Source organism: Pituophis catenifer, unplaced genomic scaffold (assembly GCF_029215685.1).
Source record: "Pituophis catenifer annectens isolate HBS135680 unplaced genomic scaffold, rPitCat1.0.hap2 SCAF_3, whole genome shotgun sequence".
In the NCBI taxonomy this organism is placed as follows: Eukaryota; Metazoa; Chordata; class Lepidosauria; order Squamata; family Colubridae; genus Pituophis; species Pituophis catenifer.
Genome location: NW_027256883.1, coordinates 6,998,680 through 7,018,013, shown reverse-complemented (window position 1 = coordinate 7,018,013; position 19,334 = coordinate 6,998,680). Strand labels below are relative to the sequence as shown.

Below are 19,334 nucleotides of genomic sequence, written 5' to 3'. Positions count from 1 at the left end.
TGAGTCATGTTGGCCACATGAGCATGGAATCGTCATCAGACAACACTGGCTCTTTGGTTTAGAAACGGAGATGAGCACTGCCCCCTAGAGTTGGGAACAACTAGCATGCATGTTTGAGGGGAACCTTTATCTTTATAAGATGACAGCCTCAAGTGCAAGCCATTCATTGCAGAGGTCTTGCAAGGGGGTTTGGGCTCTTCTATCTCCCTCCAGTAGCTTCACCTTCTTTGAAGATTTTTTGCAAAATGACCTTCATGCTCTCCTTGGACTGAGTTCCTTTTTTTCTCCCAACTAGAAAGTAGATCACTGGATTAATACTGCTGTTTAGGCAGGAAAACAATATACTACCCATAACCCAATATTTCAGTTGATCATCAGCTTTGCTACTAGAAAAACTAATAATCATCGCAAAGACACTTAATGGAAAAGCAAGGATGAGGAAACAGAGAAGAGTAATTAAAATCATCAGTAAAAGCTGTCCCTGATTCTTTTGTTTCAATTTAAGACACACTTGGATGAAAAGGACAACGGTAGAGAGTGTGATCAATGGAAGGCAAACTATAGCAGTCACAAGGAAATGGAAATTGAGGGGACTGTAATTTACAAAGACTTTTATAATTCTCATAATTCCATTTAGGAGGCAAGAAGAGGTCCACAGGAAGATACACACTGTCGAGGACAAATGTTTTGGCCGGGAACAGTGATGCCAGATTGGGAAGAGGACAGCCACACACCGGTCAATGCTGATGGCCATCAGAAGAAAGTTTGAACTGATGTACATCATGTGGGAGAAAAAAGCAAAGAAATGGAATTGAATGTTGCCTCTTAGAAAATAAGTAAATTGATGGATGACATATATAACTATAGATGCCAGGAACCCGAAGTCTGCAAAGGCCAAGTTAAAGATGAATGTGGTGAAACAGTTTCTCTTAATCTGGAAGCCAAGTAGCCAGATGATGTAGCCATTGCCCACAAACCCAACACAACAGGTAATGAAAGTAATGCCCACCAAAGCAATCCATCCTAAATCAAAAGGGATGATCTCTCTTGCGTTCTCATAGGAGTCCCTGGTATTCTTATACCTATAATAGTTTTCTGTAGCATCCAGATCTCCCAGGCTGAAATTCATCATTAAGCTTTTTTAATCCTCTGAAAATCTTTCTGAGAGGAAGTTCCTATTAAAAGAAAAGAAAAAAGAGGGGATTCAGTCATTCCTGTCTCCGAAATAATACAAATATTATCATAGCTTCCAGTATCTAAGGGGCTGCTCCAAAGAAGAGGGGGATCAAACTGTACTCAAAAGCACCTGATGGCAAGTCAAGAAGAAATGGATCAATATAATCAAGGAGAGAACCAACTTAGAAATGACAGTTAGAATCGTAGACAGGTGGAACAGCTTATCTTCAGAAGCTGTGGGTTCTCTCTCACTGGAGGCTTTTAAGAAGAGATTTGACAACTATTTGTCTGGCATAGGATCTCCTGCTTGATCAGGGAGTTGGACTAGAAGATCTCCAAAGTCCTTTCAAATCTGTTATTCTGTTATTCTACTTTCCCTGTGAATAGCTTGAGCGATGTGACAGCGTTCCAGATAACCCCCCACTCCAAGTAAAGACTCTGAAGTAAGCACTTTTCAAAGTTCTATTTACTAGAATAGGTAAACTGGCACATCTGGGAAAACCCAAATCTGAGAGGTCCAGGTTTTCCCTCAGGAAATCAAAACCCCCAAAACCATCCCCTCATTCCTCGGTCGATCACATGCTCCAATCAACATCTTGAGACATCACTCCGACCACTTCTTCTCCAGATGCAGGATCGCCCTAACCTTGACCGACAGGAAGAAAGCTATTATGTCTACAGTCAACCCCTCTACTAAATCCCTCCTCCTACTTTCCCACACAGGAGAAGGTGGCAGCATGGAAGCTTCCGGCCTAATATGGCTTCCAAAGCTGACACGATGTAGCTTCGGTAATGAACCTTCTCCTTGAACTGTTTATTGCCACATCTAAGGGGGATGTTGCTTTAACCATGCCTCTCAATACATATCTGAAAATGCAGTTGGTATTGGATTGCATTATATCCGTGATGGCGAACCTATGGCATGCGTGGCACCTGTAGCACACGGAGCCATATCAGTGGGCACGCGAGCATTGCCCTAGCTGAGCTCCAGTGCACATGTGCGCACTGGCCAGCTGGTTTTTGGGCCTTCCGGGCCCACCAGAAGTCAGGAAACAGGCGATTTCCGGCCTCCAGGGGGTTGGGGAAGGCCGTTTTTGCCCTCCCCAGGCTCCTAGAAAGCCCCTGGAGCCTGGGGAGGGTGAGAAACGGGCCCACTGTGCTATCACGTGCCAAAAGCAGGGAGAGTGCAGGGGGGGTCGCATGTGCAGGGTGCATTGAATTATGGGTGTGGGCAGGCAAGCACACCACCACCCCGTGCGACCCTCGCTTTTGGCACGCGATGGCAAAAAGGTTAGCCATCACTGCATTAGATGGTTTCACTGTACTGAAATTCAGCAATGTTCTCTCTGCTGCTTTGCCACCATTGCTCTGATACATGCAAAATCTTATTTACTTTATTTACAAATATTTATATGCCGCCCTTCTCCCAAAGGACTCGGGGCAGCGAACACAAGTTAAAAACATACAATAATAAAGGAAAATCCTAATTAAAACCAATTAAAACAGGGAAAAATAAATAATAAAACACAAGAATCAGAATCAGCCCATTTGTTGAAACAGCCATATCTTTAGGCCTCGACGGAAGGAGCGGAGATCAGGCGCCGTCCGGAGCTTGGTGGGTAACTCATTCCAGAGGGCAGGAGCGCCCACAGAGAACGCTCTACCCCTGGACGTTGCCAGCCGACATTGTCTGGTCAACGGTACCCTGAGGAGGGCAACCCTGTGTGAGCGGACAGGATGGTGGGAGGCGAGTAGGAGATGGTCCTGCAAGTACCCCGGACCTAAGCCATGAGAGCTACATGTGAGCTACAAAGCAGATATTATGTAAGGCAACATTCTTCCCAATGCTTGTCATTGTTATGTTGATATGATGCCCAGAGTATAACAGAGATAATAAGATATAATGATAATAAAATATATCCATGACCGGAAATTAGAAGTTAGGAGATGATATGAGGGAAAACTGGGTAGCTTAAATATTTTGTAGAGCTACAGATACGTCCCAAAAAGGGAAAAGACACATACGCACCCCATTTTGTTCTACTTAATAACAATAACACAGATGGAAGGACCTTGGAGATCTTATAGTCCAACCCAGTCTAGTCTCAAGCAGGAGACCCTATACAATTTACGATAAGTGGCTATCCAGTCTCTTCTTAAAACCTCCAGCAGTAAAGCACCCACAACCTCTGAAGGCAAATTGTTCCACTAGTTAATTGTTCTCACTATTTGCTTCTGACATACTTGTATTGTTCTGTCATGATGGCTAAAATTAGGCTGGGAAATGAATGAAAATCAGGACACCTCAACTGAGACTGTTACATTAACACATAAATATGAGGTGTAGAAATATACAGCTACTTGAAGGAATGGCTATTGCTCTGTTTGCATATCCCTGGGTCTAATGAAACCTTCCCAAATTATAACTCACCTGAAACTGATGATCCAAATTCTTCAAAGTTGCTGAGTGGAAGATTATTCTGTCACAATATTGAGGGCTGAAGTGACCAGGGATGGCAGGACCTGCAGGCAAAATGTCTTTAAGTGCAATTTAGATGAAGTTCATCAACAGAAGGGAAGTAGTCCAAGCACCCGATCTTGTGTTGCAAGGTTTAAAGAATTGTCAGCAGATTTGGATATCCCTGGAAGTAGAACCTGAGCAGAAATCTTCAGAGGTGTTTTTATAAAAGGAACAGGGTTCAGCATAGCAGGTGAGGATCGATCTCCTGAAGAAAACCTGAAGGGCTTTTGCTTCTGGCATGAAAAAGAAAGTTTAAAAGAGGCACACTTTCTCTGTGGATTTTCTCATCAGAAACCATCACCATGTAATGGAAGATGTGGTCCTTGTCTCTCTAAGATAATCGCCAACAGTCAGCGTAGAAAAGAAAGAATTGGTTTGAGCCTGCTAGGGCAAGGGAACCAAAAGCCAATTTAGGCAGAGTTAAATTTTGAAGAACTGTTCAGAAATGTAGCATCTCCTTATAAAGAAAGCTTTTTGGGAACAGGGGAATTGTTCTCCAGATTATATTTCTTTTAAGATACTCTGATTAAGTAGACTATTTGCCGACTGATGTAAGAAGACCAAAGAACAAATCTTCCCTGACAGTTGGGTTTCCTAGCTGTTAAATGATCCCTGAGGAAGAGACCCATCATTGAATCACAATGATTCAACTGTAGAGCCTGTTCTTTTGTTTTGATACTGCCTTCTCTTTAATGTTTATTTCTCCTCTTTGGTCATTAGAAATATGAAGATGGGGATAATGAAGCTTAATATTCTTGCCTGAAGATTGCTTTTCTAACCAAATTCCAAAGGTGCTTTTCCAAAAGGCAACTGAACTTTTCTTTTCTGGCATTTTGTTTTTTTTTTCCCAACGATTTACTTTTCAGGCAAGAAGCTTCTTCAGTTCTCCTTCAGAACTGAACCTGGCAGCCAAGGTTCTTGGGTAATCTCCTTATTCTACAGTTGGTGATTATCTTACAAAAACAAGATCCAGATTGTGTTATCGCTTGGTGCTCACTTTGATTATGCAAGATAAAGAATATATCTTATTGTCTGAGACTTAATAAAATCTTTTTACCAGGTGAAATGCTCCCGGTTCGGACCGGATCGCCCGATCCGGTAGCGATGACGGCGGGTGGTTCGGAGAACTGGTAGCAAAAATCCCTGCCCCCTCCCATGCCCAGCTGAGCTGCACAATCATCAGAGGCTTTTAGTTTTTTATTTTTGAAAGCATTTTTTCTTTGACCGGAAGAATGCTTTTAAAAGTTTTTTTTTAAAAAGCCTCTGATGATTGTGCGGCTCAGCTGGGATTGTCAGAGCCTTTTAAAAGCATTTTTTAAAAGCATTTTTTCGGCCGAAGAGGTTGTAGAAAAAATGCTTTTAAAAGTAAAAAAAAAAAAAGTTGGCCATGCCCACCCAGTCACATTACCCCCACGACCATCAAGCCACGCCCACAGAAATTTTACATTTCACCACTGCTTTTACCTAGAGCAAAAGGAATATTTTCTGCAGAAGGTCTGCTTGCTATTACCTGCTACTCCAATGTGTGACAAATGTGGGACATTGTAAGCAAAGCTATCTGGTATGGGTAGAACCTCCTTAACCGAGCTGGGTTAGTTCATCAATTCTGAATAATGTATTTGAGGACTAGAAGCCTTTGGATATCAGTGAATCCTCCCATTTTCCCCAGTTAGCTTTCATTGTAGAGGATGGAGTGGACACTGGTCTAGTTTCTGGTTTCCATCAGCCCCCTATCCCCCCCCACCCCATTGCAGAAAATGAAAACAGAGGTCAGGACATCCGGTGGTGATGTCATCGTGGAGCAGGAAAAAGGAAACGGAGCTCCGTACCCAAATCCCGAAAAATCTTCATCAGGAGCTCTTTAAGGGCAATACCAATCCCGTAGAGATTGGGAAACTAAAGAGGAAGCTCTGAAGATGCAGGATGAAAAGCAATCACCTGAGCAGACAGGAGCAACCCTCTTAAATATGGTGAAGAAAGAAAGAGTCTGCCTTTAAGACAGATTGGGAGTGATGACAGCTGCATAAGAAGGAAGCAAAAAGTGGGAAATGACAGCTTTGTTTGGCAGAGAAGATAACCCCAGAAGGAGGTGAGAAATATTTTGCGGATTGGAGGCGTGGAGAGAGTAAGGCTCTAAGGAGAAGAACAAAGCGTGTCCGGAAAAGCGGTGCCTAAAATGGAGTAGAGCGCAGAGTGGTGAGACGGATCTGAGAAAGCCTAGCGTATAAAACAGGAAGAGCCCAATAAGTGGATTCCGTAAAGCATGAGGAAAGGACACTAACTGCGAGAGGACTTTAAGGATTGTGACAAGCAGAGCATGGAGAAGTGAAGATTGGAGAATACGAGGATAGCCAGTAGGAGATTGACTATTATTACAACTTTAAAGGAATTATATTTTTGAAACATTATAAATGTGAAAATCAGAGTATCTACTTTTAATCTCAGGATTTGAGGCAGACGCTCTGTGGGCTAATGCTGCTCACGTTTGGCCATCTTGGTTGAGTTTGGAGACTCAAGAGCTTAAGAAGCAGAGATGGTGGAATGCTGAATTCACTTTCCTTTTCCAAACGTATTTCAGACTATGTGAGAACGGCTGGGCAACTGACGGAAGAACTGTGAGCTCTGCAGCCTTTCCATCATGGGTGACGACAGTACAAGCATTGCCATCTATATCTACATATTGGAGTGATTAGGATGTCAGAGTTCAAAGTAATAGACCCATAGCAAGCAAAACTCAGACAGGTAGATTCCTGAAATAATAGCTTTATTGGATAGATCATATTGGCACAGCTTTGGTGAAAACCAACTCTTATGGTTCCCGTGGTTTCCACCTAATTAAAAGTAAAAGTTTGTCACTTTCTCAAAACAATCAGTCACATGGTCCAATCACGGCTCTGTCTGGTTGCCTGGTGATATCACTCCTTCTTCCTCGGACCAGGTGTGAGAATGTCCTTGGTTCCCAAGAGAAAGTATTTTGTTTTGGCTACAAAATCCCAGCTATCTTAAATCCCCCCTCCCTCAGTTCCACTGAAGGCTCCAAGATGGCTTCAGTCACGTCAGTTTCAGGGTTGACACATACAGTTGTTTAAATTTTACATCTACAGATAAATGTAGCATTAATAGATGACAGCACAATTGTAAAAATATTATTAAATAATAACAATTCTACCTTAATTTCGATACTTTAGTCTAAGATCTTCACTTTATTGCTATTTACAGTTTATGCATGTAGAAAAGGAGAAAGGAAACAAAAACAAGTGAAGAACAAGGACAACAACAACAACAACAACAACAACAACAACAACAACAACAGAAAAGGCTCTGCTTTCTCACATTGTTCTTTTTTGTGTTTACCAACGTGCAGTATCTATAAATATTTAGGCCTTCTTAGAAACCATATTGTGAATGTTTATATTTGCCATGCTCTGTAGCAAAATTTTCAAAAAGACCCTAATCCAGGAACTAGAAACTCAGAAAAACAAACAGTAAATAGCAGTCTAATCAAGGGACGACCAAGGAGAAAACAATTCTCCCACCAACATTGACAGGGCAAGCCATCTATGTATATAAAAATGGCTGTGTGGGTGTGTTCCAGCATAACTCTGGAACGCCTCGACCAATTTCAACCAAACCTGGCACACACATGACTTACTCCCTGTAAACAAATATTGTGGGTGTAAAACACCCCTTGGTGTGTGTGTGTGTGTGTGTGTGTGTGTGTGTGTGTGTGTGTTCCAGCATAACTCTAGAACACCTGGGCCACTGAAATGAAAAGGAATGAATTATATCTATAGTGTCAAATCACAGTACTTTTGACAGTGATAGTGTGCATTTTGGATTCAAGTTCTGTTAAGATATAGCCTGTTGCGCCTTCAAATGGCTTCTACTGTACAGCACAGTAGTTGCCATGGTAACAGCTTCACAGTACTCCACAAGGGGCTCCTTCTTGTAAGGGGGATTGGTTCTTCCTTAGCAATTTCAACCAAACTTGGTACACAGATGACTTACTTTCTGCAAAAGAATACTGTGGGATCTAATACAGGATTGGGATAAATGAATACCCAGGCAATGCCAGGTTATCAGCTAGTTGTATATAAAGAAACCTCATTCCCTTCTAGCACTGATGACGTTACCTAATCAGGTAATAAAATGTCTGCAAGCAATGAAGCTCAGAGACCACCAAGGACACGGGAAGAGAAGTCTTTCCCTGCAGATTTGTAGAATGGCTAAGGACATGTTGGACCCACCTGTAGCTGTTTCCCTGCTTAACTAACCATCTTTCCATTTATATTGACCTGGTGATTTAAGATTTTGCCTGTGGCCTATTATTCTCTTCTATTGCTCCCTCCAGTAGTTTCTCCTTCTTTGAAGACCTTTTGCAAAATGACCTTCATGCTCTCCTTGGACTGAGCTCTTTTTTTTCTCCCAACAAAAAAATAGATCACTGGATTAATACTGCTATTTAGGCAGGAAAGCAGTATACTGCAAATAACCCAATATTCCAGTTGATTGTAAGTTTCATTACTAGAAAAACTAATAATGACCGCAAGGACACTTAATGGAAAAGCAAGGATGAGGAAACAGAGAAGAGTAATTAAAATCATCAGTAAAAGCCGACCCTGATTCTTTTGTTTCAATTTAAGACACACTTTGATGAAAAGGACCACAGTAGAGAGTGAGATCAACGGAAGGCAAACTATAGCAATCAGAAGGAAATGGAGAACGGCCATTTTATAGTTTACAAAGATTTGCATAACACACATAATTCCACTCAGGAGGAAAGAGCAGATCCACAGGAGGACACAGACGCTGGAGGATAAATTTTTTGGCCGGGAACAGCGATGCCAGATTGGGAAGAGGACAGCCACACACCGGTCGATGCTGATGGCTGTCAGAAGAAATTTTGCACTGATGTACATCACGCGGGTGAAATAGAGACAGAAGTGGTAGAAAATGTCACTTCCTTGAAAATAGGAAAAATAATTGATATCATATATAAATGTAGATGCGAGGTACCCAAAGTCTGCAATGGCCAAGTTAAGGATGAATGTGGTGAAACCATTTCTCTTACTCTGGAAGCCAAGTAGCCAGATGATGTAGCCATTGCCCACAAGCCCAATACAACAGGTAATTAAAATAATGGCCATCAAAGCAATCCCTCCTAAATCAAAAGGGGTGATCCCTTCTGCATACACATATAAGTCATTTGAATTGTTATATTCATAATAGTTCTCTGCAGCATCCAGATCTCCCAGGCTGGAATTCATCATTAAGCTTTTGTAATCCTCTGACAATCTTTTTGAGTCGAAACCCCTATTAGGACAAAAGGAAGAAGAGTGAATTCAGTCATTCATGTCTCCTAAATCAGCGGTCCCCAATATTTCTAGCTTAGCAGACTGATGGAGGCAGCAGAGGGGAAGGGCGAAAGCGAATGGTTTTCACAAATGCAGCTTTGTACTCGCATGCACTTGGCTGCCCATTTATTTTAATCATTTTATTTTTATTTTTGGATTTATATACCGCCCTACTCCCGAAGGACTCAGGGCGGTGAACAGCCAAAAAGATAAAACACACAAACTACAAAATTTAAAAGACAATATAAAAACCCATTAAATAATTTGGCCCAAAACAAATTAAAACACCCCTAATGTTTTAAAACAAATTTACAATTTACAATTAAAAGAGAAGTTAGGCCAGGCCAGCCTGTTAAAATAAAAAGGTCTTGAGGGCACGGCGGAAGGTGAGTAAATCCGGGATCCTCCGTATCTCTGGGGGGAGCTCGTTCCAGATGGCAGGTGCCCCCACAGAGAAGGCTCTCCCCCTGGGGGCTGCCAGTTAATGTTGTTTGGCTGACGGCACCTGGAGGAGCCCCTTTCTATGAGAGCATACCAGCCGGTGGGAGGCTGCTTGTGGTAGTAGGTGGTCCCGTAAGTAGCCAGGTCCTAAGCCATGGAGCGCTCTAAAGGTGGTAACCAAAACCTTGAAGCACACCCGGAAGAGCACCAGGAACCAGTGCAGCTCGCACAGGAGAGGTGTTACATGGGAACGCCATGTCGCACCCATAACCACCCGCGCGCCCCATCATTTCTGCAGCCGTGTTCTTAACGGACTGCAGACCAGCAATGGGCTGTCAACTACAGGTTGGACACTGGTGGGTTTCAACCGGCGTTACCACCGGTTCACTTCGCGCACACGCTTTGCTTATAATAATTACTAATAATTAGTAATTATTAAGGAAGCATTTCTCCCAACGCTTGTCCTTGTAATGGTGGCATGCTGCCCAGAGAATAAGAGCAGCTAATAATCAATAACGATAAGAGAAAATCATCTATGACTTGAAAGCAGGAGTTAGGAGATGATATTGGAGGGAAATTCCTGCTAAGAGAAAAATGGACAGCTTACACATTTTGTAGAGCTACAGGTACCTCCAAAAAAGGGAAAGTACACATACACACCCTGTTTTGGTCAACTTAAGTAACAGAATAACAATAACAGAATTGTAAGAGATCTTGGAGGTCTTCTAGTCCAACCCCCTGCTCAAGAGCCTGGATAGCTCAACAGACAGAAGCACTGTAATTTAACACCAGCTGTCTGCAATTAAAGTAAGATCGAATCTCGCCAGGCTCAAGGTTGACTCAGCCTTCCATCCTTTCTAAGGTAGGTAAAATGAGGACCCAGTTTGTGGGGGCAATAAGCTGACTTTGTATAAATATACAAAAGGATGAAGGCTATTGCTTAACGCACTGTAAGCCGCCCTGAGTCTCCGGAGAAGGGCGGCATATAAATAAATTAAAAAAAAAAAGTAGGAAACTCTACACCATTTCAGACAACTGGCTGTCCAGTCTCTTCTTAAAAACCTCCAGTGATGAAACACCTACAAGTTCAAGGGGCAACTTGTTCCGCTGGTCAATTGTTCTCATTGTGAGGAAATTTCTCCTCAGTTCTAGGTTGCTTCTCTCCTTCACTATTTAATTATAGAAGATTTCCTGTATGCGTGTCTGTGCAAACTTTCTGTGATTAACTGGAACTTTCCCAGCTGATACACAAATAAATGGGATGAATTTTCATACAGAACTGAAGAGCCAAAACTGATGAAAAACAATTGTGGGTAAACTAAAGAAACATCTTCTTACTCCTTTGTCCTTGAGTTCAAGATAATTTATTTGCTTCTGACATACTTGTAGTGTTCTATCACAATGGCAAAAAGTAGGTTGGAAAATGAGTCAAAAATCAAGAAACCTCAAGTGAGAAGATATGACGACATATAAATATCAGGTAAGAAATACACAGCTACCAAAAGAATGGCTATTACCCTGTTTGCATATCCCTCAGTCTAATTAAACCTTCCAAAATTATAACATACCTGAAAATGATGGTCCAAACTCTTCAAAGTTGGTGAGTGGAATATTATTGGGACACAATATCGAGGGCTGAAGTGACCAGGGATGGCAGGATCTGCAGGCACAATGACTTTAAGTCCTATTTAGATGAAGTTCATCGACAGAAGGGAAGTCCATCCAACCGATCTTGAGTTTCAAGGTTCAAAGAATTGTCTGCAGATTTGGATATATCTGGAAGTAGAGCCTGATCAGAAATCTTCAGAGGTGTTTTTATATAAAGCATAGGGTTGAGTGCCAGCATAACAGGTGAGGATCAATCTCCCAAAGTAACATGCAGAGCTTTTGCTTCTGGCATGAGAAAGAAAGACTAAAAGATGCACACATACTCTGTGGCTTATCTAATCAGAATCTAGCACCATGTGATGCAAAATGTGATCCTTGTCTGTCTAAGATAATTGCCAACAGTCAGTGTAGAAGAGAGAGAGTTGGCTTGAGCTTGCTAGGGCAAGGGAGCCAAAAGCCAATTTAGGCAGAGTTAAATTTTGAAGAACTGTTCAGAAAATGTAGCACATCCTTATAAAGAAAGCTTTTGGGAAACAGGGAAAATTGTTCTCCAGATTACATTTCTTTGAAGATGCTCTGATTTAAGTAGACTATTTGCTAAATAATATGAGAAGACCAAAGAACAAATCTTCCCTGACAGTTGGATTTCTCAGTTGATAAATGGGACTTTGACCACTGAGGAAGAGGCCCAGCTGATTTATTTATTTATTTATTTATTTATTTATTTATTTATTTATTTATTTATTTATTTATTTATTTATTTACTTATTTACTTACTTACTTATTTATTTATTTATTTATTTATTTATTTATTTATTTATTTATTTATTTATTTATTTATTTTAATTTGTATACCGCCCTTCTCCAGCACGACTCAGGGCGGTGAACAGCCAGAATAAAACAGAACATACAAAATTTAAAAACAGTTTAAAAAATAATTAAATATTTTTGGCCACAATTTAAAACAACCCAATTAAAATCAATTCAATTTTACCGAAACAGTGGGATCAAGCCAGCCCGGCTAGGTGAAATAAATAAGTTTTCAGGGCCCGACGAAAAGTCTGGAGGTCTGGTATTGTGTATATCTCTGTGGGGAGGTTGTTCCAGAGGGCGGGCGCCACCACAGAGAAGGCTCTCCCTCTGGGGGTCGCCAGCCGACATTGTCTGGCAGACGGCACCCTGAGGAGGCCCTCTCTGTGCGAGCGTACTGGCCGGTGGGAGGCTATTGGTGGCAGAAGGCGGTCTCATAGATACCCCGGCCCTAAGCCATCGAGCGCTTTAAAGGTGGTCACCAACACCTGGAAGCGCACCCGGAAGACCACCGGGAGCCAGTGCAGCTCGCGCAGGAGAGGTGTCACATGGGAGCGCCCCGTCGCTCCCATAATCCCCTGCGCGGCCGCATTCTGGACCAGCTAGAGCCTCCTGGTGCACCCCAGGGGAAGCCCCATGTAGAGAGCATTGCAGTAATGATCTTTGAATGATTACAGTCATTCAACTGTATAGTCTGTTCTTTTGTTTTGATACTTCTCTTAAATATATATTTCCAGTCTTTGGTCATTAGAAATGTGAGGATGGAGATAATGAAGCTTAACATCCTTGCCTGAACATGCTTTCTCACCTTCTCCCAAAGCTGCTTTTCCAAAAGACACATGGATTTTGGGGTTTTTTCTTTCTTTCTTTGAACAACCTGTTTAACCTACCGGTGTTAGTTCTTCAGTTCTGAATAATGTATTTGAGAACTTGAAGACTTTGGACCTCATAAAATCCTCTCATGATTGGGGCAGGCACCAGGCTGAAACTCAATAGACAATGGAAACTGGATGCTGTGCTAATGAAGCAGGAGGTGGACTATTTTTTTGATTCCACTTTAAAGCTAATTCCTAAAACTTTGTTACATGCACTGGGAAACACCCCCTCCCCCCTTCAAATTGTGTGGCTTGACTTTATTTATACATTTAGTTAGTTAGTTAGTTAGTTATACAATATTTTATTTATATTCTTACAATATTTATACAATAATTTATACAATAAATTCTTGCTTTATTGCTGTGGTCTGAAATCAAACCCACAACGTCCCCAGGTATTAATGTATATTATTTGGTTACAATGAAATTCATACACTATGGACTGGAGATTATTAACGCTCTGTTGTTTAGATAACTTTGACCTTTAAAAATAAAGAGAAACGTTTACAGCAATATTGATTATGAACTACATGTTTCTACTGATAAGCATAAAGTTGCTTAAATTTTACATCTGCAGCTAAAGGTGGCATTCATAGATAATAGCAAAATAATCAAAAGGTTGTTAAATAATATGGGTTCTATCCTAACTTGATGACTTATTCGAAGGTCTTAACTGTGTTTCTACATGCAGTTTATTCATGTAGAAAAGGAAAAGAGGGACAAAACAAAATGAACAACAAAAACAACAAGAAAACTCTGTTTTTTTTCTCTAGCAACCTGCAGTATCTGCAAATGTTTAGGTCCTCTTAGAAACCCTACTGTGAATGTCTCTATTTGCCATGCTCCTATTTTTTCTTCTGTTCCTCCCAAGGCATGGGATTTGCTTGAAATCTGTCTCTCTTGTTCTTTCCCTTTTTAGTAACTGATTAAAGCCTTAACATTCATTGCTGAATTTAACCTGGCTTCTGACTGGCCCTATCTTATTTTTACTTTTTTTTTTTTTTAAAAAAAAATGATTTATATGCTGTCCTTCTCCGGAGACTCAGGGAGGCTTACAATGCGCTAAGCAATAGCCTTCATTCTTTTGTATATTTATACAAAGTCAGCTTATTGCCCCCACAAGTGGGTCCTCAATTTACCTACCTTAGAAAGGATGGAAGGCTGAGTCAACCTTGAGCCTTGGCGAGATTCGAACCTGCAGTAATTGCAGGCAGCTGTTCTTAATAACAGGGTGCTTTAGACCATTGTACTACCGAGGCTCTTGGTAGTACATTGTTTGTTCATTTCATGAATTAACTGCCTTTAACTGACCTCTGGAAGTAGCAGGTGTGGTTGGACTTCCCCTGTATTTGTAAAAATCTTATTTCTAGAAAGCAAAATAAACTGAGTATTTTATAAACGTTGTGCAGTGTCCTGCAAATCATTAGATGTGGATTGATGTAGACATTTCTTAAAATGCAATTACTTCTATGTGTATTCAAATGAAAGAGCCAATATGTTGAAAGAAATTTGGTCCTACCTATAAGATTACAACCCCGAGTAGAAATCAACCATTGCTACTCAGAAGAAACACAGAGGTCTTCTAAGTGGGTTTGGGCTCTTCTAGATCCCTCCAGTAGCTTCACCTTCTCTGAAGACCTTTTGCAAAATGACCTTCATGCTCTCCTTGGACGGAGCTCCTTTTTTTCTCCCAACTAGAAAGTAGATCACTGGGTTAATACTGCTGTTTAGGCAGAAAAACAGTATACTACACGTCGCCCAAAGTTCCAGTTTAAGGTAATCTTCAGGACTATACGGAAAACTAGTAATCACTGCAAGGACACATAATGGAAAAGAAAGGACGAGGAAACAGACAAGAGTAATTAAAATCATCAGTAAAAGCCGACCCTTATTTTTCTGTTTAGGTTTAAGGCACACTTGGATGAAAAGGACCACAGTAGAGAGTGAGATCAATGGAAGGCAAACTATAGCAATCAGAAGGAAATTGAGGATGTACAGGTTGTATTTTAGAAAGATGTCCATAACACTCATAATTCCACTCAGGAGGAAAGAAGAGATCCACAGGAGGACACAGACGCTGGAGGACAAATGTTTTGGCTGGGAACAGCGATGCCAGATTGGGAAGAGGACAGCCACACACCGGTCGATGCTGATGGCCATCAGAAGAAAGTTTCCGTTGATGTACATCACGTGGAAGAAAAAGGGATAGATGTAGCTGTAAATTTCACTTCCTTGAAAATAGGTAAATTGGTAGATATTATATAGAAATACAGATGTGAGGACTCCAAAGTCTGCAACGGCCAAGTTAAGGATGAATGTGGTGAAACAGTTTCTCTTAATCTGGAAGCCAAGTAGCCAGATGATGTAGCCATTGCCCACAAATCCAATACAACAGGTGAATAAAGTAATGCCCATCAAAGCAATCCATCCTAAATCAGAATCGTACTCATATGAGTCATTGGTGTTGTTATATCCATAATAGTTCTCTGCAGTATCCAAAACTCCAAAGCTGGAATTCATCATTAAAAGCTTCTGAAAATCCTCTGACAATCTTTTTCAATGGAAGCTCCTATGAGAAGAACAGAAAGAAGAGTGGATTCAGTCATTCTTGTCTCCTAAATCAGTAGTCTTTCCAGCTCAGGGGACCAGCAAAGGGGGTGAAAGCAGTGTGGGGAGAGACGGAATGGTTTTGCATTTGTTTCAAATGCAGCTTCACACTCACATAGACGTGCTGGCCCACAACTTCGGCCGGGTTCCTAAAGGGATGCAGACCATCACTGGGCCATGTACCGCCGGTTGGGGATCCCTGTCCTAAATAATATCAATATTATCATAGCTTCCACTATCTAAGGGTTTGCCACAAAGAAAAGGGGGTCAACCTAGTCTCCAAAGCACCTGAAGGCACAACTAGAGGCAATGGACAGAAACTTTTATTTAGTGTATGGCAATACATGGACTTATAGTGGTTCAAATCAGTGCTGAAATGTAAAATTTGTTACTACCGGTTCTGTGGGCGTGGCTTGGTGGTGGTGGGGGTAATGTGACTGGGTGAGCATGGCCAACTTTTTTTTCTTTTAAAACCGTTTTTTCTACAACCTCTTCGGCCGAAGAGGTTGTAGAAAAAATGCTTTTAAAAGCCTCTGACGATCCCAGCTGAACTGCACGATCGTCAGAGGCTTTTTTTTTTTACTTTTAAAAGCATTTTTTCGGCCGAAGAGGTTGTAGAAAAAATGCTTTTAAAAAGTAAAAAAAAAAGCCTCTGATGATCGCGCGGCTCAGTTGGGCATGGTGGGGGCAGGGATTTTTGCTACCGGTTCTCTGAACCACCCGCTGCCATCACTACTGGATCGGGTGATCTGGTCCAAACCGGGAGCATTCCACCTCTGTTTCAAATCTTAATGTCCAGTCCATCCATCCATTCAAGGAAAGGGTGGTCTATGTTGAAATAATCAGACATTGGGCAAGTATGAGCTCCTGACGGACATTCGGACACAATGTGGTGGATATTTTGTCAAGGAGCACCACAGTTACACTGAGGGGTAGAGACAAGACCCCACTGAAACAATGAGTCCTGGCACATACAATATTGGGTACAGATCCAGTTCAGAGTGGACCAATCCTGGTGAGGAAGCTCAAAACCTGGGACCTTTTGTGGAAACCAATCAAGGAGAAAAGCAACCTGGAATTAAGGAGAAATTTCCTAACAGTGAGAACAATTAACCAGTGGAACAGTTTGCCACTGGAAGCTGTGGATGCTCCAACACTGCAGGCTTTAAGAAAAGATCAGACAACCATTTGTCTGGAATGATATCAGATCTCCTGCTTCATAACGGAGTTGGACTAGATGACCTCCAAAGTCCTTCCAACATTGTTATTCTGTTATTCTACTTTCTCTGTAGATAGCTTGACAGATATGTCTGCAGTAATGAGCCAACTCCTTGAACTGTTTATTGCCATGCCTAAGGGGGAAAAATAACTAACATGTTGCTCCATCCATGCTTCTCAATAAATATCTGAATATGTATTTGGTATTGGATTGTATTGGATGTTTTTACTGTTCTGAAATTGAGCAACATCCTCTCTCCCACTTTGTAACCATTGCACTGTGATATTCAAAATCCCCATGTGAGCTATAAAAAAAAAATTAGTAATTATTAAGGAAGCATTTTTCCCAACGCCTGTTCTTGTAACGGTGGCATGGTGCCAGAGTATAAAAGCAGCTAAATATCGGATAGGAGACACAGCTATTGAAGGAATGGCTATTACTCTATTTGCATATCCCTGGGTCTAATTAAGCCTTCCAAAATTATAACATACCTGAAAGAGATGGTCCAAACTCTTCAAAGTTGGTGAGTGGAATATTATTGGGACACAATATCGAGGGCTGAAGTGACCAGGGATGGCAGGACCTGCTGGCAAAATGTCTTTAAGTCCTATTTAGATGAAGTCCATCGACAGAAGGAAAGTCCATCCACCCGATCTTGAGTTACAACGTTCAAAGTATTGTCTGCAGATTTGGATATACCTGGAAGTGGAGCCTGATCCAAAATCTTCAGAGGTGTTTTTATATAAAGCAGATGGTTGAGTGCCAGCATAACAGGTGAGGATCGATCTAACATGTGAAATAACATGCAGAACTTTTATTTCTTGCATGAGAAAGACAGGCTAAAAGACGCACACATACTCTGTGACTTGTCTAATCAGAATCTAGCACCATGTGACACCAAGATGTAGTCCTTGCCTGTCTAAGACGGTTCTCATTGTGAGGAAATTTATCCTCAGTTCTAGGTTGCTTCTCTCCTTCACTATTTAATTATAGAAGATTTCCTGTATGTGTTTCTGTGCAAACTTTCTGTGATTAACTGGAACTTTCCCAGCTGATACACAAATAAATGGGATGAATTTTCATACAGAACTGAAGAGCCAAAACTGATGAAAAACAATTGTGGGTAAACTAAAGAAACATCTTCTTACTCCTTTGTCCTTGAGTTCAATATAATTTATTTGCTTCTGACATACTTGTAGTGTTCTATCACAATGGCTAAAAGTAGGTTGGAAAATGAGTCAAAAATCAAGAAACCTCAAGTGAGAAGATATGACGACATATAAATATCAGGTAAGAAATACACAGCTACCAAAAGAATGGCTATTACCCTGTTTGCATATCCCTCAGTCTAATTAAACCTTCCAAAATTATAACATACCTGAAAATGATGGTCCAAACTCTTCAAAGTGGGTGAGTGGAATATTATTGGGTCACAATATCGAGAGCTGAAGTAACCAGGGATGGCAGGATCTGCAGGCACAATGACTTTAAGTCCTATTTAGATGAAGTTCATCGATAGAAGGGAAGTCCATCCAACCGATCTTGAGTTTCAAGGTTCAAAGAATTGTCTGTAGATTTGGATATCCCTGGAAGTAGAACCTGAGCAGACATCTTCAGAGGTGTTTTTATAAAAGGAACAGAGTTCATCGTAGCAGGTGAGGATCGATCTCCTGCAGAAAAGATTGAGAGCTTTTGCTTCTGTCATGGAGAAGAAACTCTAAAAGATGTATACATACTCTGTGTCCTGTGTATATAGGAAAGATGTATACATACTCTGAATCCAGCACCATGTGATGCAAAATGTGATCCTTGTCTGTCTAAGATAATCGCCAACAGTCAGTGTAGAAGAGAGAGAGTTGGCTTGAGCCTGCTAGGGCAAGGGAACCAAAAGCCAATTTAGGCAGAGTTAAATTTTGAAGAACTGTTCAGAAAATGTAGCACATCCTTATAAAGAAAGCTTTTAGGGAACAGGGGAATTGTTCTCCAGATTATATTTCTTTTAAGATGCTCTGATTAAGGAGACTGTTTGCTGACTGGTGTAAGAAGACCAACGAACAAATCTTGACTGACAGTTGGATTTCTCAGTTGATAAATGGGACTTTGACCACTGAGGAAAAGACCCATCTTATCACAGTCATTCAGCTGAACAGTCTGTTCTTTGTTTTGATACTATCTTCTCTTACATGTTTATTTCCCCTCTTTGGTCATTAGAAATGTGAGGATGGGGATAATGAAGCTCATCAACCTTGCCTGAATATGCCTTTCTCACCTTCTCCCAAAGCTGCTTTTCCAAAAGACAAATGGACTTTGGGGTTTTTTTTTTTCTTTGAACAACCTGCTTAACCTATCGGAGTTAGTTCTTCAGTTCTGAATAATGTATTTGAGGACTTGAAGACTTTGGACCTCATAAAATCGTCTCATGATTGGGGCAGGCACTGTGCTGAAACTCAATAGACAATGGAAACTGGATGCTGTGCTAGTGAAGCAGGAGGTGGACAATATTTTTGATTCCACTTTAAAGCTAATTCCTAAAACTTTCTTACATGCACTGAGAAACACCCCCTCCCCCCTTCAAATTGTGTGGCTTGACTTTATTTATACATTTATTTAGTTATTTATTGATTTATGTATACAATATTTTATTTATATTTATACGATATTTATACAATAATTTATACAGTAAATTCTTGCTTTATTGCTGTGGTCTGGAATCAAACCTACAA

General features: G+C 41.0%; 3 protein-coding genes across 3 annotated transcripts; all 3 read right to left on the bottom strand.

Moving 5' to 3' along the window:
* Positions 1–199: 199 nt before the first annotated feature.
* LOC139315586 (mas-related G-protein coupled receptor member H-like) lies at positions 200–1,132 on the bottom strand. Its single transcript, XM_070941981.1, has one exon. It carries the CDS (start codon positions 1,130–1,132, stop codon positions 200–202), a length of 933 nt encoding a protein of 310 aa, XP_070798082.1.
* Positions 1,133–8,022: 6,890 nt separating this feature from the next.
* Positions 8,023–8,967, bottom strand: LOC139315585 (mas-related G-protein coupled receptor member H-like). The gene has a single exon (XM_070941980.1). The coding sequence runs from the start codon at positions 8,965–8,967 to the stop codon at positions 8,023–8,025; it is 945 nt and encodes a 314-aa protein (XP_070798081.1).
* Positions 8,968–14,387: 5,420 nt separating this feature from the next.
* Positions 14,388–15,308, bottom strand: LOC139314234 (mas-related G-protein coupled receptor member H-like). Its single transcript, XM_070939802.1, has one exon. It carries the CDS (start codon positions 15,306–15,308, stop codon positions 14,388–14,390), a length of 921 nt encoding a protein of 306 aa, XP_070795903.1.
* Positions 15,309–19,334: the final 4,026 nt, after the last annotated feature.

Coding starts and splice junctions, on each gene's coding strand:
- LOC139315585 (XM_070941980.1), bottom strand. CDS start 8,967: ATGATGAATTCCAGCCTGGGAGATCTGGATGCTGCAGAGAACTATTAT.
- LOC139315586 (XM_070941981.1), bottom strand. CDS start 1,132: ATGATGAATTTCAGCCTGGGAGATCTGGATGCTACAGAAAACTATTAT.
- LOC139314234 (XM_070939802.1), bottom strand. CDS start 15,308: ATGATGAATTCCAGCTTTGGAGTTTTGGATACTGCAGAGAACTATTAT.